This window comes from Leuciscus leuciscus (genome assembly GCF_965113295.1).
Source record: "Leuciscus leuciscus genome assembly, chromosome: 25".
In the NCBI taxonomy this organism is placed as follows: domain Eukaryota; kingdom Metazoa; phylum Chordata; class Actinopteri; order Cypriniformes; family Leuciscidae; genus Leuciscus; species Leuciscus leuciscus.
In genome coordinates this window covers 31,436,879-31,448,844 of record NC_138724.1, presented here as the reverse complement: position 1 = coordinate 31,448,844, position 11,966 = coordinate 31,436,879, and the positions used below count along the sequence as shown (strand labels likewise).

The 11,966-nt window shown below is 42.5% G+C and overlaps 1 protein-coding gene across 1 annotated transcript in view; it reads left to right on the top strand.

Annotated features, from left to right (window-relative positions):
• Positions 1-11,722, top strand: part of LOC309491211 (PDZ domain-containing RING finger protein 4) — a 49,364-nt gene extending 37,642 nt beyond the window's left edge. Inside the window, exons 5-8 of the mRNA XM_082160668.1 lie at positions 5,102-5,164; positions 7,619-7,720; positions 9,050-9,145; positions 9,505-11,722. Of these exons, the coding sequence (XP_082016794.1) occupies positions 5,102-5,164; positions 7,619-7,720; positions 9,050-9,145; positions 9,505-10,674 (1,431 nt within the window). The 3' untranslated portion in view covers positions 10,675-11,722. The remainder of the gene's footprint in view (positions 1-5,101; positions 5,165-7,618; positions 7,721-9,049; positions 9,146-9,504) is intronic.
• Positions 11,723-11,966: the final 244 nt, after the last annotated feature.

The window sequence follows — 11,966 nt, the reverse complement described above, 5'->3', positions numbered from 1 at the left end:
GTCTATGGAATTGTCAGTCAGCAGTCAATAAAGCTGACTTCATTCCAGCCTTTGCATCTCATTCTACTCTTAGTATCTTGGGGCTGACTGAGACCTGGATTCGTCCAGAAGACTCATCAACCCCTGCTGCTCTCTCTAGCAATTTCTCCTTCTCCCACTCCCCTCGCCAGTCTGGGAGAGGTGGGGGTACAGGGCTTCTCGTTTCTAACAATTGCAAATACTCCACGCTCTCTTCTCTATGCAACAACAACTCATTTGAATATCATGCTATTACACTTACAACCCCCATTAAAATCCATATTGTAGTCATTTATCGCCCCCCAGGTCAGCTGGGTAACTTTGTAGATGAGCTGGATGTGCTGCTGTCCACTTTCCCTGAGGACGGCACCCCACTTCTAGTCTTCGGTGACTTCAACATTCATCTCGAAAAGCCACATGCAACAGACTTCACCTCTCTCCTAGCCTCTTTCGATCTCAAACGACTCATCACCACAGCTACTCACAAATCAGGCAACCAACTGGACCTGGTTTACACACGCAACTGCACCACAGAAAACATCCTGGTGACACCTCTCCACGTTTCAGATCATTTCCTCATTACTTTCAGTCTACAACTCTCTACCCCTGCACCCCCACCCCCACCACCAGTCACTTTCAGACGAAACCTGCGCTCACTTTCCCCCTCCCATCTCTCCTCTGCCGTGTCATCCTCTCTTCCCCCACCCTCACAATTCTCATCTCTGGATGTGAATACCACAACGGACACCTTATGCTCCACTCTAATCTCTTCTCTAGACATTATCTGCCCTCTCTCCTCCAGGCCAGCACGCACTACTCCCTCTAACCCCTGGTTATCTGAGGTTCTTCGGGAACACCGGACCAAACTCAGGGCAGCGGAGAGGAAATGGCACAAATCAAAAGACGCATCTGACCTGAGTATGTATCAATCTCTCCTCTCCTCCTTTTCTGTTGATGTTCATGCTGCAAAATCTTCATACTTCCACAACAAGATCAACAGCTCCTCCAACACACGATTACTCTTCAAGACATTCAACTCTCTCCTCTGTCCACCTCCACCACCTCCCGCCTCCTCCTTAACTGCTGACGATTTTGCGACCTTCTTCACCAACAAAACAACAGCTATCAGCAGTCAGTTCTCAGCTCCACACACACAGGAACCCAGACCGACCCCTTCCACAGCCAATACCCCTCTGTCCTCCTTTTCTTCGCTAACCGAGGAAGAAGTATCTACACTTCTCCTCTCCAGTCACCCTACCACCTGCACGCTTGACCCCATCCCCTCACACCTTCTACAAGCCATCTCTCCCACACTTCTACCATCACTCACACACATCATCAACTCATCCCTCCACACTGGCACCTTCCCTACAGCATTCAAGCAGGCTCGGGTTACTCCACTGCTCAAAAAACCAACGCTAAACACATCATTGGTAGAGAATTACAGACCTATCTCTCTCCTACCATTCATTGCGAAGACACTTGAAAGAGCTGTCTTCAACCAACTAACATCCTTCTTGTCTCTAAACAACCAGCTGGATGTCAACCAATCTGGCTTCAAGAAAGGACATTCAACTGAGACTGCATTACTGTCAGTCACAGAAGCCCTACGGATCGCAAAAGCTGCTTCCAAATCTTCAGTCCTCATTCTCCTGGATCTGTCTGCTGCCTTCGACACGGTGAATCATCAGATCCTTCTGTCCACCCTCTCATCACTGGGCATCACAGGAACTTCACTCCACTGGTTTGAGTCCTATCTCACAGGTAGGTCCTTCAAGGTCGCATGGAGAGGCGAGGTATCCAGAGCACATCAGCTGACCACAGGGGTTCCCCAGGGTTCAGTTCTTGGTCCCCTCCTCTTCTCCATCTACACCACATCACTGGGACACATCATACAGGCACACGGTTTTTCCTACCACTGCTATGCTGATGACACACAGCTCTTCCTCTCCTTTCAACCAGATGATCCCACAGTAGCTGCACGGGTCTCAAGCTGTCTGGCGGACATCTCCACATGGATGAAGGAACACCACCTGCAGCTCAACCTGGCAAAGACTGAGCTTCTCGTCCTCCCTGCCAATCCGTCTCTACAGCACGACTTCACCATCCAGCTAGAGTCATCATTAATCACCCCATCAAGATCGGTCAGAAATCTTGGAGTAACGTTTGATGACCAGCTGACCTTCACAGATCACATTTCAAAGACAGCTCGATCATGCAGGTTTGCACTGCACAACATCAGGAAGATCAGGCCTTTCCTAACTGAGCATGCAACACAACTTATCGTCCAGGCCCTGGTCATCTCTAGGCTTGACTACTGCAATGCCCTTCTGGCTGGACTCCCAGCATGTGCGACCAAACCCCTACAGATGATCCAGAATGCTGCAGCTCGTCTTGTCTTCAACGAGCCCAAGAGGGCCCACGTCACTCCTCTGTTCATCTCTCTGCACTGGCTACCTCTAGCTGCTCGCATCAAGTTCAAGGCTCTGACGCTTGCTTACAGAACTATCACAGGCTCAGCTCCCTCCTACTTTCACTCACTCCTACGAGTCTACATCCCTACCAGACACCTACGATCGGTCAACGAGCGACGTCTCGTGGTTCCATCACAGAAAGCCACAAAATCACTTTCCAGAACATTCTCATTTACAGTTCCATGCTGGTGGAACGCTCTCCCCACCCTCATCCGGAATGCAGAATCCCTGACAACATTCAAAAAACAGCTGAAAACCAATCTCTTCCGTGAGCACTTAACCTTATAAAAAAAAAAAAAAAAAAAAAAAAAAAAAAAATCCTTTCCCTTTGAAACATCACTTATCAGGCTTATGCTACTCTGAATAATACCAGAACTTCGTATTTTGAGCACTTCCTGCGTTGTTGTTGCTTTTGCCTCTTTATGATGACTCGCTGAACTTAGTCCTAATTTGTAAGTCGCTTTGGATAAGGGCGTCTGCTAAATGACTAAATGTAAATGTCACACACACACACACACACACACACACACACACACACACACACACACACACACACAGACTCACACACACACACACACGGACTCACACACACATGCACACACCCACATAATCTCTCTCTCACACACACGCTCTCTCTCTCTCTCTCTCACTCACACACACACACACACACACACACATATGGTACTTTACTTAGTGTTTCCTGTCCATTAGTGTGTGACTGGAGCTGGTGTGTGTTCAGCTCTGGGCTTCATTAGAAGTCGTCTCAGCGGTGTGTGTGTGTGTGTGTGTGAATACAGATCCGCCAGTGCCTACAGGCTTATTAAAATCTGCACTCCATAAAATTGAAGAGCAGAGAGCCGTGGCGTCAGTGATATTAATATTACACGCGGGAAGAAAGAGACGCTGTAACTGTAGTGATGAGATCTGAGGAAACACACACTCAGTCATGGGCTTTAGTTTATCAGTTAGACTCAGCGTCGTGTGTGTGTGTCTCAGAACACTGTGATCTTGGGAAACTCGTGTTCGACCCCAGGGATTGTGTGATGTAATGAACACAGATAAACTCTACGCTGTGATTGGACGGAGTCTGACAGCCACTGATGTTAATGAAGTCAAACTCCCATTCATTTCTTCCATAGAGGAACTGATATAGAACTGATAAACCATTAAACACAGCCCTACTGTGATATACTAGATATGATGTGATATGCTTCTGTTCAACACATCAGTTCACATTATTTAAACCAAAGAATTCCTAGTGAAAAACTACATTACCCATGATGCTGTTCAGCCAATCAGAGCGTCATGAAGAGCAAAACATGATGTTCTTCCTCAGTGTTTCAGTCTCGTTCTCCAGCACAAACATCTCAACATTATTACATCAAGACACATTTACTAGAGAAGAGCAATGACTGAAGATATTAAGACTTAATATTTCAGTATTTCAGAAAACAGGATATTTCGCTGCTTCTCCAGTAAATGTTTCTTGATTTAAGAACATTCAGATGTTTGTGCTGAAAAACCAGACAGAAATACTGTGGAAGAAAATTTGGCTAAATATTTCCATATATATGTAAATATTTTGCAATGTATATATATTTATATTATCCATCATATAATATACATCTTTCATCTTTCAAAAATCATCATTTTTAATAGGGATGCATGATATATCGGCCACCATATCCGTATCGACCAATATATGTTCATTTTTAATGTTATCATTATCGGTTAATTATGAATCGTGTGCTTGAGACGTGGCTTTCAATGGTGAGACTTTTATTTTTGTAATCAGGCTCTCAGAAATGTATAGAAAAATTTGGATTTTGGCCAATATATTGCTTATCGTCTTTCAAATATAAAGAATTATCGGTTATCGGTATCGACCAAAATGTTAATATCGGTGCATCCCTACTTTTTAATCCGATCATGTCGTTCACAGTGCTTAATGAGATTGTTATTTCGTTAAGTTCACAGTCGTCTTTGTGAACTGTAAAGTGGGCGGGAACTAATGCACTCACTCAGTCACAGGGAGCACGGGATTGGCTGGAATCTTGAAGCATCGGCCAATCAGACCTCGAGTTCTCTGAATAATATTCTGAATTTTCTATTCCAATCTGACCTCTGACCTGTGAAGCCTGAATCATAATCATACGCTGTTCGACGTCGGCCAGAGGAGAACTGAGACTGAGTCTGGGTTCTTTACTCACTGATGGAGTTCTGGTTCCTTCACTGTCGCCTTCGGCTTCTGTCTTGCTTAGTTGAGGACATTTAATATTCAACAATATTACTGATCTTCTGCACTGACACCATTATATGAGAACTGAACTGAGCTGGACGATGACATCACGGTTTTCTACAGAGAGGCTATATATATAAATGTACTAAATTAATAACTTTTTTACAACAGGAATGAAGCATCACTGAACTTACTTAAGCTGGACTGTGACGCTATTTTCTTCTGGAAACAAACTTTGTTGCATTATTGTCCTGTTATCTCAGTAAAGCTGCTCTGAAACAGGTGCTGTATAAGTAAAGGAGCCTCGACTTGAGTCTCAGGGCAGAACTCTGAATGACACTAATCTGAAAACTGTTGCATTCATTCTCAGATCGAGCCGAACAGCATCGCGGCCCGAGACGGTCGGATTCGAGAAGGAGACCGTATCTTACAGGTAACTTGACCTTTGACCTCTTAAACGCCTGTGTCTCTGTACATGGGCTGATGTCTCGTATAGTTTCGGGCAGATCTAGGCTTCGTGAAACACTTAGTGGCCGTTTACACGATACCGCTTCAACTAAAAACGTAAAATATTTTATGCGATTTGGCCGTTCCTTCACACGACAGCGGCGTTTTTCCAAAACGGGTTTCAAAGGGGAAGTTTTTGAAAACGGTCTTCATGTAAACAGCAAAAACGCGAATTTCTGCAGACGATTACGTCACACACATGCGCCTTACGTGTTCAGTCTATGGTGTTTCATCGCCATCTACTGGCCTGTTAGCAGAATACAGCGCTTTCAGTCATTTTGACAGTGGTGTCGTGTGTGCGCGGAAAACTCAAAGGAAAACCTTCTCCATTTGAAGCATATCGTTGTCGTGTAAACGTACCCTACCAGCTGAAGCGAATGTGCCGTATTGTGTCGAAACACCGTCTCCACGCTGCCCCCTAGTGCTCAGAACTGTGTAACTGCAACTAAACCCACACAAACATGCATACAAACACCTTTTACAAATCTACTGCAAATTTTTTTATTGAAAGCAAAATCTTTTAAATGCAATTATCTAATCATCTAATAAGATTATCAAGTGTCTATATGTGACCCTGGATCACGTCACCAGTCTCGAGTCGCACGGGTATATCTGTGGCAATATCCAACAATACATAGTATGGGTCAAAATGATCGATTTTTCTTTTTTGCCAAAAATCATTAGGATATTCTGTAAAGATCATGTTCCATGAAGATATTTATTAAATTTCCTACCGTAAATATATAAAACATGTATTTGTGTGAGTGAATGCTGCACAATCGCCAACATAAATGAACAACTTTAAAGGAGATTTTCTCAATGTTTCAATTTTTTGCCCCCTCAGATTCCAGATGTTCAATAGTTGTATCTCAGCCAAATATTGTCCTATTGGTCCAGGGTCACATATGTTCCTTTATCAATTGTCAGGGTTTGTGCTATGAATGGCTCAGCTAAACAGGCCAATAAGAGACTATTAACTACCATTATTCATCTTAATTATACTAATGTCTAATTAAAACAGAGATCAGGTAAACCCACAGACACTTGTTCACTGGTTCTCAGTGACTCCTCATGATCATGTGTTGACATATTGACATTTCGAAACGGTTATGCCGTAATGAAGCCTCGTTTGCTGAGATCTCGTGACTCTGTCAGTGTGATACACACTCTCAGAACCACTGATTCAGAACAAGCGATTGGTAAAGGTTTGGAAGCTTCATGAAGCAGTGTTGTGAAATGGCCATCTCTATTCTGGCAGCGACCGGCTCATTACTCTTTACCAGCGGCACATTAGCCCTCGGAACGAGCCGCTGATGACCCGAGCCTCGGCTACAGGACCTGGAGGAGAACAGGGGCCCGTCTGGGTCGTTACTCTGATGGGATGTATTTTTAGCTGTAGTCTGTCGCTCAGGAGAACATGCTGGAGGTGTTTCCTAATGCAATCATCCACAAACTCACAGGCTTCAGGAAGAAGCGATGGTGTTTCTGCGTCGCTAACAGAAGAAACCGCTGAACTAAAGAGAGTCTAGTGAGAGACGCTGAGATGGTCATGTGTTACACTGCAAATAATGATGTTCCTCCTCAGTGTTTCTGTATCGTTCTCCAGCTCTAATATCTCAACATTCTTACATCACGATACATTTACTGGAGAAGAACAATGACTGAAGATATTATATCTGGTTTACTAAATAATGAAGTGAGTTTGTGCTTAAAACAAGAACAAATATCTGCCGAAGGAGTCAGAAAAATAAACTGAATTCAAAGGGAAAATAAGATTATTTGTAGTCAGATACAATAGTGTCCAAAACTATCATCCCACCTAGGACCCTGTATTCACATATTATTAGAAGTGTGTTAAATTTTGTAATCTTATTGCGTAGTTGCGCTTGGAGTCAAATGCCAAATTGTGTGACGTAATTTTGGTCAAGGCTGTCCTTCACAGAAATGATGAACACATGCAAACAAGAGAGAACCAACAAAACATTAATAACTGAATATATTGTTGTAGTCAATGTTTGCTTCATCACTTTTGGCCACCACTGTATTTGCTCTTATTTGAATTATTTAATTTATTAAGTTAATGTAATTCTTGTACATTTTCAGGAAAACAAGTCTTAATATCTTCAGTCGTGGTTCTTCTCCAGTAAATATGTCTTGATTTAAGAACGTAGATATTTGTGCTGGAAAATAATTTTTTGCAGTGCATTTTTTCTAATGAACTATACGCTGCTTCTCATTGGCTGGTGTGTGCGTACGCTGCTTCTCATTGGCTGATGTGTGCGTACGCTGCTTCTCATTGGCTGATGTGTGCGTACGCTGCTTCTCATTGGCTGATGTGTGTGTACGCTGCTTCTCATTGGCTGGTGTGTGTGATTGACAGATCAATGGGCGGGACATTCAGGACCGAGAGGAAGCTGTGGCCGTTCTCACTAATGAAGAAAGCAGGAACATCGTTCTGCTGGTCGCCAGGCCGGAAATGCAGGTACACACACACACTTTGCAAAAACACTTAGTGAAAACACAATTTGCACTATATTAACATGAATAACACACTCCTGTAATTCATACACTCATATTTGTCTTCACATTTACTCTGATTGTGATTCAGATGGTCAGATGTCCAGCACGTTCACATCAACATGTTTGATTTTCACATGTGTAATCGACTTCCAACAGTAGCCTATAAAAACTAACAGCATGTTGATAACACGAGAGAGTGTGTGTGTGTGTGTGTGTGTGTGTGTGTGTGTGTGTCCAGACGGCTCGTGTGAACATTAACGGCTTGTAATTAAACACATGATGAATGGATGATGTTTGAGGCTGTGTGTGTGTGTGTGTGTGTGTGTGTGTGTGTGTGTGTGTGTTGTGAAGCCGCTGACCGCTCCAGTTCATTACACCAGCAGATCTGCAGAGAACATTACCTCCAATAATGTGTGTGATGCAGACGTCATAAAATGTGACACAGACGTAATGCGTTTCTCACATCAGGGCCATAAAAGCACAATGAACAGCTGAGTGAATTTAATGAAGAAATGGCCAGCTCATATTTCATTTGACAAGACAGAAATGTAGCCTGTTTTTAAGACTATTGCCATTTTTCTGAGGAATTTTTAAAGCAAAAAAATATATACATTTTCAATGCAGTGCTATGAGAATTTTGTGTGAAATGTGCTTAATTTTAATGACATTTTTTGTTAAACAGGACCAAAAATCATTATGTCTACACTGGAATATGATGTTCTTCCTCAGTGTTTCTGTCTCGTTTTCCAGCACAAATATCTCAACATTATTACATCAAGATATTTTTACTGGAGACTGAAGATATTAAGATATCAAAATTAAGTTTTTGCTTAAAACAAGAACAAATATCCACCAATGGAGTCCAAAAAATACACTTGTTTTCCTGTGAAGTAAAGTTATTTTCCTGACCCCACTGACAGATATTTGCTCTTGATCTAAGCGTCACGTTTCAGGTTATTTTGCGTCTCCAGTAAATGTATCTTGATTTAAGAATGTTTTTTATTGATTTATTTAATGTTTAATTTGTGTAGGGACAGTTACAATAAAACATAGATAAAACTGTGACAACAGCCTTCCAATGCGCGTATCATATTTTCATAGCTAAAGCTAATCTGCAACACTTGTCCCTAGAAGAACTTACAGTTTATAAAACAGCAAACAAATAAAAAAGACAAGAAAATACTAAACATGAGTCCAAGTTTGTTGCTGAATTAAGCCAGACTTTGTTGGAGTGATATCCGTGATCTGCAGGTGTTTGTCGAGATTCACCCCGATCTCCTGTGGGTTTCAGGAGGAGCCGTGGCTGGATGATGAACACAGCGAGTTCTTAGAGGAGCTGAAGATGGAGATGCTGGAGGAACAGAGGAGAGAAGAGGAGGAGGAGAAGGTGAGAGAAACCACAAAACATCTCGCACCTCATGGCTTTTCCAGCACAAATATCTAAACGTTCTTAAATCAAGATACATTTACCGGAGAGGAACAGTGACTGAAGATATTACGACTAAACAACAGTGTTTGGGGCTCAAGAACGCAAACCATGAAATAGATTCCAAGGTGCAAGTGTTGAAAAATTTTGAAAAACGTGATCTTCTCCACGTAAGCTTAAAAAATGTGAATCTGTGAAAACGCTGACGGCGTGCACATCCATATCTACATGCGGGTGTGTAATCTTTCTTTACAAATTGACCTCACCAAATTACTTGTCTGGCCTTAAATATTCATAATAAAGTTTTTTTTTTCCTGCAGGCCAGAGGAGCCGCTGAAGAAAACATCACAGCGTCCTGCTCCTACAACCAGCAGAAGATCAGTCCTCCAGACGGTTCGGAGAAGAACATGCTCGCTCAGATCCAGAAGAGACTGTCGCAGTGTCTGCGGGAGGCTTCCGGTCAAAGAGACGGCCCGGAGAAGGAGGTTCCCGAAGGAGACCGATATCAGCAGCTGCTGGAGCTCAAGTGTCAGATCCGCAACAGTGGCGAGTTCGACCTCTTCTACACGCGCAGCAGCACCATCGAGTGTAGCGGCGTCCAGCACGAGCTCCGCATGCTCAACGAGGAGCTGCGTAGCATAGAGATCGAGTGCCAGAACATCATGCGGGCGCATCACCGGAAAGAGCCGGGGAAGAAGCTCGCGGACATCAGCGAGCATCCGGAGAAGTCGGATAAGGACAGTTCGAGTGCGTACAACACGGCGGAGAGTTCGCGTAGCACGCCGCTAGCGATGGACCAATCGCCCGACCACAGGATAGTCAGCCTCACTAATCATAGGAACCTTCGTGGATCGTCCGTCAGGAGCGGGAGTCCCGATCACAGCAACCCGTCAGAGTCTCCCGCGGAAGACGAGCGATCTTTGAGGACTCGAATTGCTGCTTTATCAAGAGCATCAGATACGCGACACTACCAGAGCTACATGGAGTTAGCCCACGGTCTGCTAGGCATGAGCGATCCGCAGGTCGTCCAGCCGTCCGAACCTAAAATGGAGTGGAAAGTGAAAGTCAGGAGCGACGGAACCAGATACATCACCAAACGTCCAGTCCGAGATCGCCTACTCCGGGAGCGAGCCCTTAAAATCAAGGAGGAGCGCAGCGGCGGGATGACGACCGATGACGACGCCATGAGCGAGATGAAGATGGGCCGCTACTGGAGCAAAGAGGAGCGTAAACAGCATCTGCTACGGGCTAAAGAGCAGCGGCGGCGGAGGGAGTACATGCAGCGGAGCCGGCTGGAGAGTCTGCGGGAGACTCCGCTCAGCAGCGGAGAGGTGAGCATCATCCAGCTCAGCCAGCGCAAGATGATGAAGAAGCGGAACAAGAAGATTCTGGACAACTGGATGACGATTCAGGAGTTGATGACGCACGGGGAGAAAGCACCAGAGGGATCCAAAGTGCACAACGCCTTCCTGTCGGTTACAACTGTATAGATTCACATGCAAGTTCTCAAACTTTACCCATGTGGTACGATCTACATTTGCCTCGTTCAATGTGGCAATTTTTATGAGAAGAGACCAGATGAATATTTTTCACACTTTGTTAATGTTTTCTAAGCAATTAAACAAGTTACATTTGCATTTTTTTTTTACAGTTTTTGTTACTGTAACATTTCAAGGAAGGAACCAAAAGGAATATTTCACTCAAAGATTGCTGTCATAAGTCACATGTTCAACACAAACCTGTTTGCCTTTCTAAGCCTCTAGTTGGATATGATGGGGGAAAAAAACATGATATTGGAGGAAAAACTATTTCAGTTTTTTTTTTATCTGCTCACAATAGTTTGAGAAACTTTTCAAAAAATGTTATTCACATTTATTCATTTGCTTAATACATTTTTGCTTTTGCCCAATAATTTTTTTTCAATTTGTTTAATTTGAACTTTGCATTAGCCTGCTCACCAAAGTTTTGCGCTTTTTTTAACATTTTGAATATGAAAATGTTAAAAATATGAAAATATTCAACCCATTAACTTACTTAAGTTTTGCTTTCATCCAATTGTCCAATTGTCAAAATGTTGAGCATTGCATTCATCCATTTGCTCACAAAAGTTTTGCTTTAGTCAAATTTTTTTTTTCTAAATTTTGAATTTGAACTTTGCATTTGCCCGTTTGCTGACTAAAGTTTTGCTTTCGTTCCAAAAACATTTTCAAATAAAATTTCATAAAATTTTGTATTTGAACTTTGCAATCGCCCATTTGCTGACTAAAGTTTTGCTTTCGTCCAACAAAATTTTACAAAATTTTGAATTTGAACTTTGCATTCACCCGTTAACTCACTAAAGTTTTGCTTTCGCCCCCCAAATGTTTTTATTTTTTTATTTTTTTTATTTTAACTTTACATTAGCCTGTTTGCTCACTTAAGTTTTTATTTCGCCCAATAAAGTTTTAAAAAAATTTTTATTTGAACTTTGCATTCACCCATTTTTTTTTGTTTTTTTTTGCTTTTATTCAATAAAATGTTTCCATTTTGAATTAGTCGATTTGCTCACTAAAGTTTTGCTTTCGTCCCCCAAATGTTTTTTTATTTTATTTTGAATTTGAACTTTGAATTAGTCAATTTGCTCACTAAAGTTTTGCTTTCGTCCAATACATTTTTTCAAAAGTTTGAATTTGAACTTTTTTGCGTTTGCCCATTTGCTTAACAAAGTTTTGCTTTCGTCCAATAAAATTTTAATTTTTTTTGAACTTTAGCTTTGCATTCACCCGTTAACTCACTAAAGTTT